The sequence below is a fragment of the Peromyscus eremicus genome, chromosome 4, assembly GCF_949786415.1.
Source record: "Peromyscus eremicus chromosome 4, PerEre_H2_v1, whole genome shotgun sequence".
NCBI classification, from domain to species: Eukaryota; Metazoa; Chordata; class Mammalia; order Rodentia; family Cricetidae; genus Peromyscus; species Peromyscus eremicus.
In genome coordinates this window covers 55,631,100-55,646,329 of record NC_081419.1, presented here as the reverse complement: position 1 = coordinate 55,646,329, position 15,230 = coordinate 55,631,100, and the positions used below count along the sequence as shown (strand labels likewise).

Here is a 15,230-nt window from a genome sequence, read left to right as displayed (position 1 = left end):
ACAGAAATATAGTCAAAGATTTATGTCGACTGGTCACTGCTATACACTGAGGAGATTAAAATATATATATATAGAAGCAACATAAAAATTTGTCAGTAATAAAATTCTGAATAAGTTATAGTAGCCCAATGTGATAGACAATATTACTCAGACACTAAAATTAATGAAAAGAAAACATGTACATGGGCTAGATGTGGTGGTGCATGCCCATAATTTTAATATTCAAGAGACTCAGGCAGGAGAATCACAGGGTTGAGGCTAGCATGGGCTACAAGGTGAGTTCAAGGCCAGCCTGGGATATAGTAAGAGCCTGTCTCAAAGAAAACTAGAAAGGCGAGGAGGTGGTGGTGCATGTCTTTAATCCCAATACTTGGGAGGCAGAGCCAGGCAGATCTCTGTGAGTTTGAGGTCACCCTGGTCTACAGAGCGAGATCCAGGACAGGCACCAAAGCTACACAGAGAAACCCTGTCTTGAAAAACCAAAAAAAAAAAAACAAAAAAAGAAAGAAAAGAAAACTAGAAAGGAAGAGAGGAAGTTGAGGGCAGGGGAAAAGAGAGAAGGGGAGGGAGAAAAAGTGATAGAAGACGAAAGAAGGGAAGAAAAATAAAGGGTTTCCTATAATTCCTCTTTATTTATTTGTAGGTAGGGTCTCACGTAGCACAGTCTGGCTTTGGACTTGCTGTGTAGCTGATGGTAACCTTGAACTTGTGCCTCTGCCTTCCAAGTACTGGGATTACGGGCATAAGCCACCACACCAAGATAGTGAAGTTCTGGGATCAGACCCAGGTCTTCTTCACACATGCCAGGCAAAAGCTCCACCAACTGAACTACATCTCCAGCCCTGCCCCCAGTCCTTAAATAGCTATTAAACATATACCTCTTTCTTTCTAGGATCTAAACACAAGACCATGGTTGAGGCTCGTAATGGAGCTGGTCCAATTAAGTCCTATCCAAGACCTGGGTCAAGATTAAAGATGCAAAATGGCAATAAGGGTTCAGGACTCCAGAATAAGACATTTCATTGTGAAATCTGTGATGTCCATGTTAACTCAGAAATTCAACTCAAACAGGTAAGCTAGCCCAAATTAGACATACTTACCCAATTAAGTCATCTCTGTGTGGCTCCTCATCTAGAAATGGTTCTCTGTGTGCTCACTGTAAAATTTAACATGCAAGTGCTATGTAGAAGAGAAGGTCATTACCCAGTATCTGAGCCGGGACTTCCTACCTCTCAGCTTCCAGCCCAGGAGCTAGAGATAGACAGATGGGCACAGAAGTCACCAAGAGCATTCGATGCATCATTAGCCAAGGGTCAGTGACATGTGACGCTTGTCTCCTAAACTCTCAAGGTCTGGTCAAGGAAGACATTCTTGGTGGTGACCGACTGTGACAACTCGGGGGAATCTAGTAAGACTGTAGAGACCATTAGAGGGGCAGAGGCATTGGACTGGAGGGAAAGTCCTCTCCTTGAGGGGGAGTGGAGAAATCAGCTATCATTATCTAGGAGGAAAAGCTTTCAGAAAGTCAGCTAATGCGCCGTACTTCTTGCAGCACATTTCAAGCCGAAGGCATAAAGATCGCGTGGCAGGAAAACCGATGAAGCCGAAATACAGCCCTTACAACAAGCTCCAGCGGAGCCCAAGCATTTTAGCTGTAAGTCCCTTCGCACACCTCTTTTATGGGACAGCCTTGCTGGATTGAATGGTGGTTGTAAGGAGAGCCTCAGAACAGGTGGTCACTAGACTCCTGGGAATGAGTAATCAATCCATTATTTTTATTTATTTATTTATTTATTTATTTATTTATTTATTTATTTATCAATCATCTAATTGCTGGACTGGGGATCTAATCCAGAACTTCCTACCTACTTAATTTGTTTTTCTATTTATTTATTTGTTTGTGTGTTTGTTTGTTTGTTTGTTTATTAATCATCTAATTTCTGGAGTGGGGATCTACTCCAGAACTTCCTACCCACGAAGCAAGAGTTCTAGCACTAAGCTAACAGTTGTGAATTCATGAGAGCCAGGTGCTTGATCCATGGTGCACATGTGGAGGTCAGAGGAAAACTTGGTGGGGTTGGCTCCCTCCTCCTACCTTGTGGGTCCTGGGGATCAAGTTCTGGTTGTGAGGCCTGGCCGTAGGTACATATATCCACTGATCCAGGTCAGGCTAGGCAGCAGGTGCCTTCACCTGCCCAGCCATCTCACAGGTCCAGAAATGTTAGAATGAGCTGCTTAATTCCCTGCTACAGGGAACTCTGAAGAAATCTACCTTTGAACAACAAAGGGGAGCCTCTTTAAAAGGCAGTGCCCCGGTGCTGGAGAGAAAACCAGTCAGGGGTTAAAAGCACTTGCTGCTCTTACACAGGACCCAACTTTGGTTCCCAGCACTCAGGACAGGCAGCTCACAACAGCTCCAGGAGATCCGCATCTTCTTCTGAATATAGCAGGCATCTGCACTCATGCACACATACAATTAAAATAGAAATAATCGGCCGGGCGGTGGTGGCGCACGCCTTTAATCCCAGCACTCGGGAGGCAGAGCCAGGCGGATCTCTGTGAGTTCGAGGCCAGCCTGGGCTACCAAGTGAGTCCCAGGAAAGGCGCAAAACTACACAGAGAAACCCTGTCTCGAAAACAAAAAAAAAAACAAAAACAAAATAGAAATAATCCATTTTTTCTTTTTTAAGAGCTAATGTCTTACTCTTTTAGTAAATCATTGTTCAAAGACATCCTTCTGTAGGATATGAAGAAAACGAAAGGCCTAGAACAAGAGCAAGTGATGGCTGGGGAATTCTGGGAAGGTTCAGACCCAGGATGAGGGGCTACTTTTGTGACCAAAAAAAAAAAATCTATATATTTAGTATCTCCCCATTTTCTGGTATGTGCTTATATACATATGAAAGTCTGTGTATTGCTCTTTCTATTCATGTTGGTAACTAGCCCATCTCACCTGCTCTCAATATGTACTGTTTTCAGTCAGTTTCTTGTACAAATACCTAGAGACTTCAGCAACAGGTATCATATAAATACATAGATGGATGGATTCACAAATCCCTGGGGCTGGGCCTAACATGGTGTTTAATCTGAGATGGAGATGAGCTGGGCCTGCTGGAGGGGGTCTTAGATCACCTTCCCTGCATTAAGCAAATGCAGTTGGCACAGCCCCCTCGGATTGCAAAAGACAGAAATTTAGGATTGATTTCTTCCTGGGAGGTGTCCACACTGGGATTCCTTTAAGTAGAAAAGGTTCCCGGCCCACTTACAGCCACTGTCAAACACAGAATTTGATTTAGCGATCATTTTTTCCAGGGAATGCTCATCATGGGGACAGTACAAGAAGTGCAAATTGATTTTTATGTTCTCAACTCCTCATGGGTCCCTAATGTTCTACACTTCAATTACCTAACCCCAGTGCAGTCTGTCTAAGAGAAGTGAAGAGTCACACTTGCCCAAAAAACAAAACTGAACACGTTGGATGTTGTGGTGCATCCATAATCTCTGCACGCTGGGAGGCTGAGGCAAGTTCAAGGCCAGCCTAAGCTGCATACCTCTCTAGACCACATCTTCTGAGATTTGAGTTGAACTGGTTGCCTAGGCAGGACCCTTCTGGGTGTCTCTCCAGAGACCAAAACAGAACTGAAGTAAGCGTCAAAAGGCAAGCCACCCCCAGAGCCACTGAGCCCAGGGACAGCCATCATTTCCTGACTTCTCGAAGTCAAGATGCCGAAAACTCAACTCGCTGGCTCTGTAGTGTCTCACGAGTGAAAATCTCAGTGGTGCTGTGGCTTGTTAATGGTATTCTCACCCCGTTTCCCGGTCTTGTCCCTTCTTAGGCAAAGCTCGCATTCCAGAAAGATCTGATGAAGCCTCTGGCCCCGACTTTTCTGTCCTCGCCCCTGGCGGCTGCAGCTGTGTCCACTGCGCTGTCCCTACCGCCTCGGCCATCTGCCTCTCTCTTCCAGGCCGCAGCCATCCCTCCTGCGCTGCTGAGACCTGGCCACGGGCCCATCCGGGCCACTCCTGCCTCCATCCTCTTTGCCCCTTACTAAATACTTGCAGCCCGCAACAGGCCAGGCCAGTGGAAAGGTGTAGAAGGAAAGCCCAAAGGATTCAGCAATGTAAGCCTTGTGTGTGACTGTAAGTACCCCACCCACCCTCTGACAAAGCGCAGGCCACCGCCCAGCCCAACCTCCAGCGACAAACAGAGACCAGGCTCAAGGGCGCTAATCCCCTATTTCCCGTGTCCCCTCCGTCCTACCCCAGCCAATTGGTGTATCTGAGATACTTAAGTTTCTTGAAACTATATTGATCAGAAAAAGAAAACCGACCTCTGTATTCCCATGGACGTGATCTGGCTTAGAAACAAAATGGAATCTTCCTGACAGACTTGAACGGTAGACTCTTCCTCGGATGTCTGTAAATAACTCCGGAATCCAAGCGGGCATATTCTAGTGTGGAACAAAAGCCCATCGCAAGTGCTTAATTGTGGATACCATCTTCCCCATGGATCATGGCGTTTTTCTTTTTGGTGTACTAGTGTCCACAGGGATTGTGTACTGTTCTAGACCTGAGTACTGTTGTATCCCGTGTAGTACTAGACTGTAACTCTTGTCGAATTAAACTTTTTTTTTTACTGCTGTGTAATTGTTAGGAAGCAAAAGTAGCTTTGAAATTTTTTCTCTTTAAGAGAACAAAAGATAATGTATTTTCTTTATTTCGTGTTTTATTTGGAGATATTTAAATGAAATAGAAAGCCATATAACATAGCTATAATTACTACCTGTTTGCTATTTTTGTTTTAACTTATTTTTGTAGCACCCTCACTGGTTTGAGTTGCTAAGCAAATGTGTACAGAAACAAAAAGAGCTTCCTAATTGCACATTTTGGCACCTTCTGTACATCTGCAAGAAGACAATGAATCCGTGTATTTCCATATAATGATCTTCATTTTCAACTTTTGTTTTTCATTTGTAATGATGCTACATAATTCTGTGGCTCTTTGATGCAATAATGTACAGAAGATATATAATTTATAATTGAACAATCTGTCTTTCTGTTCAGTGACTACGTCATAGGTCATGTGACCATGCCCTGCCCGACAACCCCCCCCCCCAAAAAAAAACAAAAAAACTGATGTTAAGAAGACTGGAATGTTTGTGATATCAGGGGCAAGAGGTATCATAAAACAACATATAGAGTGAACTCTTTTTGAGGGCCTATATCTGCAATCTGTAAATGGTAAAATGTCTGTGTATTTTTTTAAATGTACCTTTTCAATAAAAGTACAAAAAAAAATTCTGCTGTTTTCTGTGGTGTTTTCTCTGGAGACTCCTGTAATTTCACATCACCTGATGAGAGATGGCTGATAGGTAGGAGGACTGCCTCTTACATATTTCACACTTTCGCATGCATACTTAATGGTCATGTTTATTCATCGCTTGCTGTTCACAGCATCTGTATGAGGCCAGGCTTCCCCACCACATTCTCTCTGACTCTCCGTGAAGCTGGGCCAAAGTAGTAATGTTGTCCAAAAAGGTAGCAGCCTGTTAAAACCCTGTGGCTCTGATTTCTTAAGATTTTGTGTGTGCAGGTTCTCTGAATCCCCAGTTCATCTTTTATCCCAGTCAGTAACATTTATGGACGCTTCCAGTTTCATGCCCCTCCCTGACCCCTCCCTCCAATCAGGACACCCCATTCTATCACTTTGTAAGCATAGCGTTTAGTACAGCACTGTTTGTTCTGATGAGCTATTATTTCTTTACCAACTAAAACTTTGTAGACTAAAATAACAACCATTTTATTACATCAGGATTTCACAGGCGGGTAATTCCAGAGGGCATTTGACTGAGTTGTGCTCTGTTCCCTCAGGCATCATCAGAGTTCCCATGATCGTATTCAGGCAGAAGCTGGGCTGGGCTGGGGCTGGGCTGGTATGGGAGGCCCAGAAAGCTTCACTGGCTTGTCCATCCCTGTGGAAATGACTAGGTTGGACTCTAGTGAAACAGTCTACCAGAGTGTGTATATGTGGTTCCTTGTATCTTTCCAGTTGAATTGGATACTTACACAGTGCATTTAAAAAGGCCTAGCTAGGAGTCAAAGGCTTCTTTATGAATTAGTCCAGAGAGTCCTAGAGTGTCACTTATGCCACAGCCTACTGATCAAGAAAGACACTAAACCCATCCAGATCTAAGGGAGGACTATTAGACTTCGGTTCTTAAATATAAAGAAGAGCAAAGAATATGCCACCATGTTTAATCTATCACCCCATCATAGAATTTTGAGGAAAAAATGTTAACAAAATTATTATAGATCCTCTCTCTTCAGACTCTTAGCCCAAACCCTGTTACTCTTTAAAATGGAGACTTGGGTTGGAGTGGGGTAAATTATTTTCTTTAAAACTGACGCCAGCAGATGGCAGCATCACTGTGATGGATTAACAGTAAGGGAAGTAAATGGCTTCTTCCACCAAAGAGTTCATCCAACTGTCGCTAATGAACAGGTTACTTTTTAAAAACAAATTTCTGTGAATAGCTTTATTATCAATCTACCATAGATAGACATAAAAGCCCACGAGCTCCTCCCTCAATAAGCAAGCTGAATAACATTTAACAAAAAGAGCCACTGGTAGGACCTGGTGGTGCATGAAACTGTCTCAAAGGGGCAAAAACAGAAGAAAATAAAAATGAATGTTAAATGAAAAAAAAAAAATCCAAAACAACCAAGTCACAACACTTACTTCAAAACCCGGCAACTGGGAGGTAAAAGCTACAAGTTTCAGGCCAGAGACAAAACATCCACAATATAAAATAAGAATCCCCCCAAAAATGGATGTGGTAGAGGCAGAGGGATTAATGAGGTTGTCATCCCCAGCCAAACCATGACACACTCTCAGAAATCCCGTGACCTGTCATCTGTGCTTTGGTACCCCAAAGAGCGTTTGAGTTTCTCCAAGGCTTCCAAAGTTTCAGGGAGCCCAGGGTTGGCCTTTTGGGAGGACTCCTCGGGGTTCTGCCCATGGTGGTACTTGTTCAAATTTTTGTACTGGTAGAACGCAGGGCTGATGCAAGGCGACAGTGTGCACCCAGTTTTCAACCTACAAATAACACTCCACTAGCACCCAAGGCTCCTCTTGGGCGCTAGCACTCCATCACTTGACTTATGGCACACCCTGTGTCTCAGCTTCCTTCTGTGGGCCTTGGGCAACTGCATGAGCATCTTTTTCCTTCCTATTTGGGGACCCTTCACCATGGGGTCCCTCTTAATGTCTCTTTCAGTTTGAGTGTGTCAGCCAGGGCCCGGCAGATCTCCATGTTTTGGTATGGGTCCACCTTGAAATGTCTTTTTAGCGCTTGCTGCTGCTCCCAGATGAGCCTGGAAGGTTGATCCTCCCCGCAGGACAACGTCAAAGTTCCCACCATCTTGGATGCAATCACTTGGGTTTCAGTTTAACAGGTTACTTTTAGAGTGTCATAGAAGTCTAGTTTGGCGTTCAGAATTTGGATTTTGTTTTGTTTTATTGTAACCCGTTTGAACTCTACCCAACACTAGTTAAATTTGACCTGGAGGCTTGATTGATATATGCCGTACTCTGTGAAGGAATTCTGTTTCCTTTTGACACTCGGAGAACTTTTATGTTTATTTTTCTGGACTTCAGTGGCAGTTGTATTTGATTTACCTTGCCTTGTCCTCTGTCTTGTGGAAGCTTATGGCAACCTCAGAAGTTTCCAAATGTCAGTGTTTAAATAGACCCAGAAACGTATTGATTAGATTTAGAGTTGAGAGTTTTAAACCACCCCAAGGAGGAAGCACAAAAGAATAGCAATTCATTAGAATTCATGCCTCCAAAAGGAGCCGTGAGTAGCTTCAAGCTATGATTTATGAAGCACTATTAAGCAGGCCACATCTCATCATCCATGCCGATCCTGAGGTGTCAAGAGTTGGGCAGCCCCAAGGGAATACACGTATTTGAACTAATGCCTCCTCATATGTCATTCCTAAAGAAAAGAGATGACTGCTGAACTCTGCCCACTGTGCGAGTTTAAAACAAAACAAACCACGTGCTGCAGAGGACTGGAGAGGCACAGGCAAGAGAATCAGAGGTGCAAGATCAGCTCAAAGTCACACTCAGCTACATAGTTCTAGGGCAGCCTGAGCTGCAGGTGACCCTGCCTTGAAAGACAGGACAAACCAAAAGCACCCTGCTTCCTCATAGTCCAGCTACAACTGGTCTGCTAAGGGGAGCCCCATAAAATATTGAATACCTAATTAAATTTGAATTTCAAATAAGATATAAGTAAATCTAGTATGGTATTTGCCTTTAATATATAATTTCATATGCTATTGCATATGGCATGTGTAGGTCCCAGAAATAAGTATGTATTATTTGGGACATACTTCTACTAAAAGATTATCTGTCGTTTATCTGAGAGTTCAGTTTACGTGGCCATCCTATGCTTTTCTCAGGAGCAGGAGAGAAGTTTATCTGAGAGTTCAGTTTACATGGCCATCCTATGCTTTTCTCAGGAGCAGGAGAGAAGGCCCTCCTGGGTATTAAAACCTCGATGATGAGTTTTTGTAAAGTCACATTGCGAAATGTATTTGCAAACTGGCAAAAGAAGAAACCAGCATTAAGTAAATAAACAATGTATAGGAACAGTATGGAAGGAAATTAGATAAATGTGCCTTCTATTTTAACCTAAGATAAGCAGTTTGACACAGTTTAATTAATAGAAGAAGAAAACTCAGAATATTAACTTGTATTTTGTATCAAACACATTACCTTTTTCTCCCTCCTTTTTATCCTAAGAGAATTCCCATTTTCCAAGGACGAAATAGATACAGCTATGTAGAATTTTTCTCTCCGAAAGTGCTTCAATGTGTTGAGAAAAAGAACAAAGGAAACACAAAGGTTTGCTCTGCTGAGATTCACAAAGGAGTCAAGAGAATCACTGGAGAGATTGTGTTTGGAATAGTGTGAGAAATAGGTACCCAGAGAATGAAGACTCACAGGGAGGGGAGAGATGGCCAGGATTTCTCCAAGAACTGCAGAGGATGTGAGCATCAAGACACATGCCCTACACAAGCATGGTTGTTTAGGAAACAGCCTAGAGGCCGTTCTCTCACCTCTCTGAATCTGCTTTGAGATTCTTGTCGTCTTTGCAAAGCAGTAGTTTTGGGTACCTTGGTGGGTAAGAAGTTGTGTACTACAAGGGCCAGTTCCACAAGGGATGCTCCTCTTTCTCTCCTTCCTCCAAGTAATTGGCTCCGTGGGGAAATGCATCAGGACCATGACAGTGCAGGGTTTCAGCTACGGAGTGGGACTTGGGAATTATTGCCCTCATTTCTTTGGTTGAAATTTCTAGGGCCAGAATGACAATATAAGGTTATTCTTCACTCAGCTAAATGTTCCACATGCATCAAACCTCTGGTTGTCAGATAGAAGGCCTTTGGTGGGTGCAGTGAGAATGTCTTTCTGTCACTTTCTTCAGTTTAAGAAGTCACTTATCTACAGACGATTGGACAAGCTTGCTGTTAAGCACCTGCTGTTCATTTTTACCAGAGTGAAAAGACAAAAATGGGAAAAAGAGAATTAAATAACAATAGTATATAAATTTTACTCTATAAGACCCAAATTCAAATTCTGGTCACATTGCACATATATAGGTCTATGATTTTAAATCACAAAAAGATCTTATATCATTTTCCTAAAGCCTGTTTTTTTAATCTCCATATAAACGTGTGCTATTCAAATAAGATGGTTCTAATAAGCAAATAAAATTAAGAGGGGATTTTTTTGTAGATTATAACATGGTTTATAAATTTTCATTATGAGTGAAATCAATTTTTCTCATTCTGAATTCCTAAATTGTTGTTAAGGTTTTTCTCATGTTTTATGTCTTTAATGATGACTCAAACTCAGAGAAAAATAGAGCAGTAATGGAAAACAATGAATTCATTAGTTGTAATTTTTATGCTTCTATCCTCAAAGGTATAATTCAAATAGAGTTATCAGTAAGGTAATAGGGCAATATATCACAGACAACTTCTCAGAAAAGGGTTTTAGATTTATTATATCAAGATTCTACATATTTTTATTTTGCTTTTTGAGAAAGGGTCTCACTGTAAGGGTTAGGCTGACCATCCTGCCTCAGTTCTAATGATTATGCTGCGGAGACCAACCTTTAGATCTGGGATCTGAGGAGGTCCACATGCAGATGCTCTTCCGTAACCCAGAAGGATTTGAAATACCCTGGGAATCTATTTGCTTTCATTTCCTTTGCAAGCAAAATCCTCTCATAACCCCTAGTTTAAAAATAGAACAGGCCGGGCGGTGATGGCGCACGCCTTTAATCCCAGCACTCGGGAGGCAGAGCCAGGCGGATCTCTGTGAGTTCGAGGCCAGCCTGGGCCACCAAGTGAGTTCCAGGAAAGGCGCAAAGCTACACAGAGAAACCCTGTCTCGAAAAACCAAAAAAAATAAATAAATAAAAAATAAAAATAGAACAGATAGAAGGCCGGGACTAGTTTGTAATGTGGATGGAGACCTAGCAAGTCATGAACAGAGAAAGCACACTTTTCCTAAGAACACAGGCTGGGGGGATGTGTTGGGCATTTATGGACTTGAGTTCATCCCTCTGCCACAGTCCTGAAAACATGGATCACTGAGTATGGCTTTTAGAACAGGGTCTTTTAAACATATTCATAGTTATTGCAGATGAAGGAAAGGCTGTCTATAAAGATGATAGATGAATTTTTTGATAATTCATGACTGAAAACATAAGTGGTTTGTATGTACACTTATGGGAAGGAAAAAAAGAATGAAAAATCAAAATCCAAACTAAATTTTAATCCTTTTCATCCAAGAATATATTCACTTGGCATGGTACCTTAAGCAGGTTAAGAATCACTATCTCCTCTATTAAATGGAATGACAATCCTTATCCTGCACATTCCAAGATTTATCCTGGGGCTCAAACAAAACAGTTACAGTAAGTGCATTCATAGCCAGTGTTTAGCTGTCCTGTTACTGGTATGTCAGACACTGCACGTATCCAAGAAACAGAGGAGTCACCTGGAAACTAACTTCCACAGATTTGTCCCTGGGGGATTCAGGCCCCTCTGGCTCTCCCATGACTGCTTTATGCCATCAAAGCACTGGATTCTGAAGCCAGACACTGGGAGCCCTTTGTAGCAATACAGAGATGGTGAGCTACTTACCAAGGTTTCTCATGAAACCTGGGATCTGGGCTATAAAAATGGGAAGGTGGACGGAAAAAGAGTTGTCTATCTTAGTCCCATACAACAGTCACTGAGTGTCAAATGCTCATAGGATGGTAAGTGGTCAAGAATGGTAGTTTCAGATCCCGAAAATAGGACAGGGATGCAGTAAAGGGAACGGAGTGCTGTGAAGAGAAACACATTAAAGGTCATTTCAGTCTAGAGCAGTGGTTCTCAATCTGGGGGTCAAGGGACCATTCATAGGGGTCGCACATCAGATATCCTGCATATCAGGTCTTTATAATTCATAACAGTAGCAAAATTACAATTATGAAGTAGCAACAAAAATAACTTTATGTTTGGAGGTCATCACAACATGAGGAACTATATTGAAGGGTCACAGCAGTAGGAAGGTTGAGAACCACAGATCTAGAGCAAGAACAAATGGAAGACAGCTAGCCCAACTGGTAGGAATGGCACAGTGTAGGGTGAGCAGGTACTAAGGGAAATTGTCTGGAAAACAAGATGGCTCAGTGGCAAGAAGAAATGGTATTACAAAGAGAAGGAATGGCCTGGAATATAAAATAATGAGGGTACTGGTTCACGGTAAGCCAGAGCTGAAAATGAGAGGAAATGCACATGGGTCCCTGGGAAGAGCTGTATGCAGCATTCAGGATTAACTGTTGTGGCTTGCAGGGATAGGAATGCATTTGCATTTAGGGAGAGCTTTCTGGTAAAGAAAGTTGGATGGATGACATTTTTTTTTCAGACTAGAGATAGTTCTAAGGCATAAGGACGGCTTGATCTAGGATCTCAAATTAAAAGAACAGTAAAGCAATTTGGACAACAAAGACCACCATTGAAAAGCCAAGAGGCAATGGCACAGTTGCCCTACACTTTAAGCATCTCAAGAGCAAGAAGAAGTTCTTGGGCCTGCTACAAGGTAGAGCCTCATTTCCCAGAGTTCACCTCTTCCAGCCCAATGTATTCATCATGGTACCTTGCTCCAGTAAATCCTCGTGAATGAGTGTATACCAGGCACAAGATTGGAGATGCCTATGTGTACACTTAGTTATGGTTATCTGAATTCTAAATAGTCCCAGATCATGATGTCCTGCACCCTGGTTTTCTCTTTTCTACATGTATCAGTTTTCTTAGTGTCAATTAGCAAAGCAGTCACTTCTCATCCTCTGTGTTTCTATGAATGGCGAAGCTAGAGAAGCAAGACTATGGAGCATGTGTGTAAAATAGGAGGGGTACTCCTGGAGTGGCCAGAGGGGTGCTCCCGAGGATAGTGAGCTCCATTCTTACCCTCCTTTAATGTCTGTTTTAGCTGCTCAACAGCAGTTTGGTTTTTTTTTTTTCTTTCTTACCTTCAGGTGCTCCATAGTGTTAGTAAGTGGAGGATGTCACAGAAATTATTTCTGGAAATGTGTCCTGAATCACTCTCCTAATATAAGAATATATCGCAACCTCCTTGATTCATTCTGCAAACTAGAATGTGCCAGACACTTAGAACATTAAAATTAAAACAAACAACAAACAAACAAACCTACCTGGCCCTGAAAAGGTAACTAAGACCCTCAGGGAAAGCAAAGCCAATTCCTTGGTGCAGTGGGTCCTCTTGTTTACGTGTATTTTCCTGCTTGTTTTAACATGGACGGATTGTTCTGATCTGTTTTAATATGAATTAGTTTGCAGAGATGAGTTTAATCTCAGCTCTCAACCTACTTGGCATTTTCAAAAAATATGAAAGCCATATCTCACCATCAGCTCAGCTGAATCAGAATCTCAGAAGGTGAGTCTGATGTAGACCCAAAAACCAAATGTCAACTCTTCAGGCACCTCTGAGCAGATGAATAACCACCAAACAATCCAATACTCTGGTTTCTTAGAGACAAAGAGGGACCCCAAAGGCGACACCAAGAAGAGTTTGAACTCGAGATCAGTTTGAGGGCAGAATGTGTCTTCTAGGCTAAGCGGAGGAGTAAACGAGCTTCCTAGGTGTGGCAGTGGCAGGAAGGGAGATAATCAGACTAAATGATGCCTTTCTTTTCATTAGGTCATCTAGTTCCCCATGTGTGTTGCTCTAGACCATGTGAGTGACAGCTGGCCCTGTGTTCATGAGAACTAGGGGAGAAGAACATTGTCATTTATCACCAAACCTCTAGTGGAAGGCAATAAACTCTAGAAGTTAATTTTCTAAAATTATCTAAATATAAAATTCTCCAAGTGACACAGTAATCTGATCAACCTCTGATGCTAGAACAATTTTTAAAAGTTATTTAATGCCTCGACATCTATAGTCTTACCGTTGATCCCCCAAATCAGTTTAGGGAGTTGACCCATGTTAAATTCAGGCTGATGGCTTCTCACAGTGGCATTTGAAGACATTAGTTGACTTTACCACATGGCTAACTAACATGAGTCATAACAGTCATAACCTCTTATGAATCCTGCCACAAGTTTTCTTACTATCAATCTCTGTGACATTCTATCAAGGATTCCATTTACAGGCCTGCAAAGTGCAAAGCCCTTTAACCAGTGGTTCTCAAACACGGCTTAGAACAAACTGAGGGGGGCTCCTAAAAACACCCATACCTGTGACTGATTTAACTCGTCAGGGTGGGGGGGGGGGTGAACATGTAGCTCACTTTGTGCTTAGCATGCAAAGAGACCCCAAGCTCAATTCTCAGCACTCCAAAAATTAAAACAATTAAAGTTGACCACAATGGCGGAACGTGGGCATAAGTAAAACGTAAATCTCAACCCTCTGGTGCTTTTAAAGCAAGGCCAGAGACGATGACTGGGAAAGTGGGATTTTTGAGAGCAACTTCGGGTATTCTCACTCCAGTTAAGCATAACTTGGGGTGCTAGGGTTCCAGACAAATCAATAGCCACCAAAGCACCCCTGGGCTGGTAGCTTCCAGGTTCTCTGTCTCACGAATTCAAAGGATGGCATTCATGGAGAAAGGGGAGGTGAGTTTAGAAGGGACTGTGAGCTTAAGAGAAGATGGAGAACAACCAAGCCCAGAAGCTTTTTTATAGGACTCCTGACAAAAACGGGGCGGGGTGGGGCTGGGGAGTTGAGTGAGCTGGTTCATCTAGCTGGCCCATGCATGAGCTGTCCAGATGCCTCTTGCTTTTGATTATATCCTTGTGTGGACTTTCCAGGCAGAATTGCTCATTTAGGGAAGGAGAGACAGCAAAGCAGCCTTCCCTCCCAGCCTCTGGCAAGGACGGAGCTGCTCACAGAACCAAGGTCATTTCGGGCTTCTGGCCAAGGACAAGAGTTAAAATGTCTCACATTTCCGGTCCTTATCCTAAAACTGCCTGACTCGTTTTTAATCACAGGAAGGCTACTGGAAGCATGCAGGCTGGGCCCTTCAAACCACTTTTCTGTTTTGTCAATGCTGGTTTCTGACAGTTTCTCCCAGCCACCCCTTGCTTCAGACCTGTGACCAACATTGGGTGCTGTTTGGTTCTAGGGTTTGAGAGAGACACTGAGTCAGAGCATCACTTTAGGCAAAAGGTCTTTAATGACGTCAGGCATACAGCCGAGGTAGGAAGGAGGAAGAGGGAGGCTGGAGGGAACAGAAATGAGAGCAATGGGTTGGTTCAGGAGAGAGCTAACACAGAACTATTCTTCAAACATGAGCTTTCTTGGGGGAAAGGGCCTTGAGATCGCAGGGAGCCATGCTTGGACCTTGAAGAGGGACAGCCTTAAAAAGGAACAGTAACATTATGTCGGAGACAACACGATGATGCCTTACAGCGAAGGAGAGACTTCCCTTTAGAAACTGGAGAGGAACTTCATTAAAAGTACCAGAGACAGCCCTCGGGGACAGAATGGTGAGGGAGGCTTGAAGAACCTTCAGAGAAATCCTCAGATCAAAGGATGGGTTGGGGAGTTACATACCGTGTCATTTAGTTCAACAGCCTTCATAACAGGAGCATGGAGGAATCCAGTACTGAGTAGGACAATGAATGAGAAGCTGTGAAATGCCAAT

General features: G+C 42.8%; 1 protein-coding gene across 4 annotated transcripts in view; it reads left to right on the top strand.

Moving 5' to 3' along the window:
* Znf385b (zinc finger protein 385B) overlaps positions 1 to 5,249 on the top strand; it is a 401,032-nt gene extending 395,783 nt beyond the window's left edge. For all 4 annotated transcript variants that reach the window (XM_059260779.1, XM_059260776.1, XM_059260777.1 and 1 more), the window contains 3 exons: positions 893 to 1,071; positions 1,553 to 1,654; positions 3,837 to 5,249. In XM_059260779.1, the coding sequence (XP_059116762.1) occupies positions 893 to 1,071; positions 1,553 to 1,654; positions 3,837 to 4,052 (497 nt within the window). In that variant the 3' untranslated portion in view covers positions 4,053 to 5,249. The remainder of the gene's footprint in view (positions 1 to 892; positions 1,072 to 1,552; positions 1,655 to 3,836) is intronic.
* The last annotated feature ends 9,981 nt before the right edge of the window (positions 5,250 to 15,230 follow it).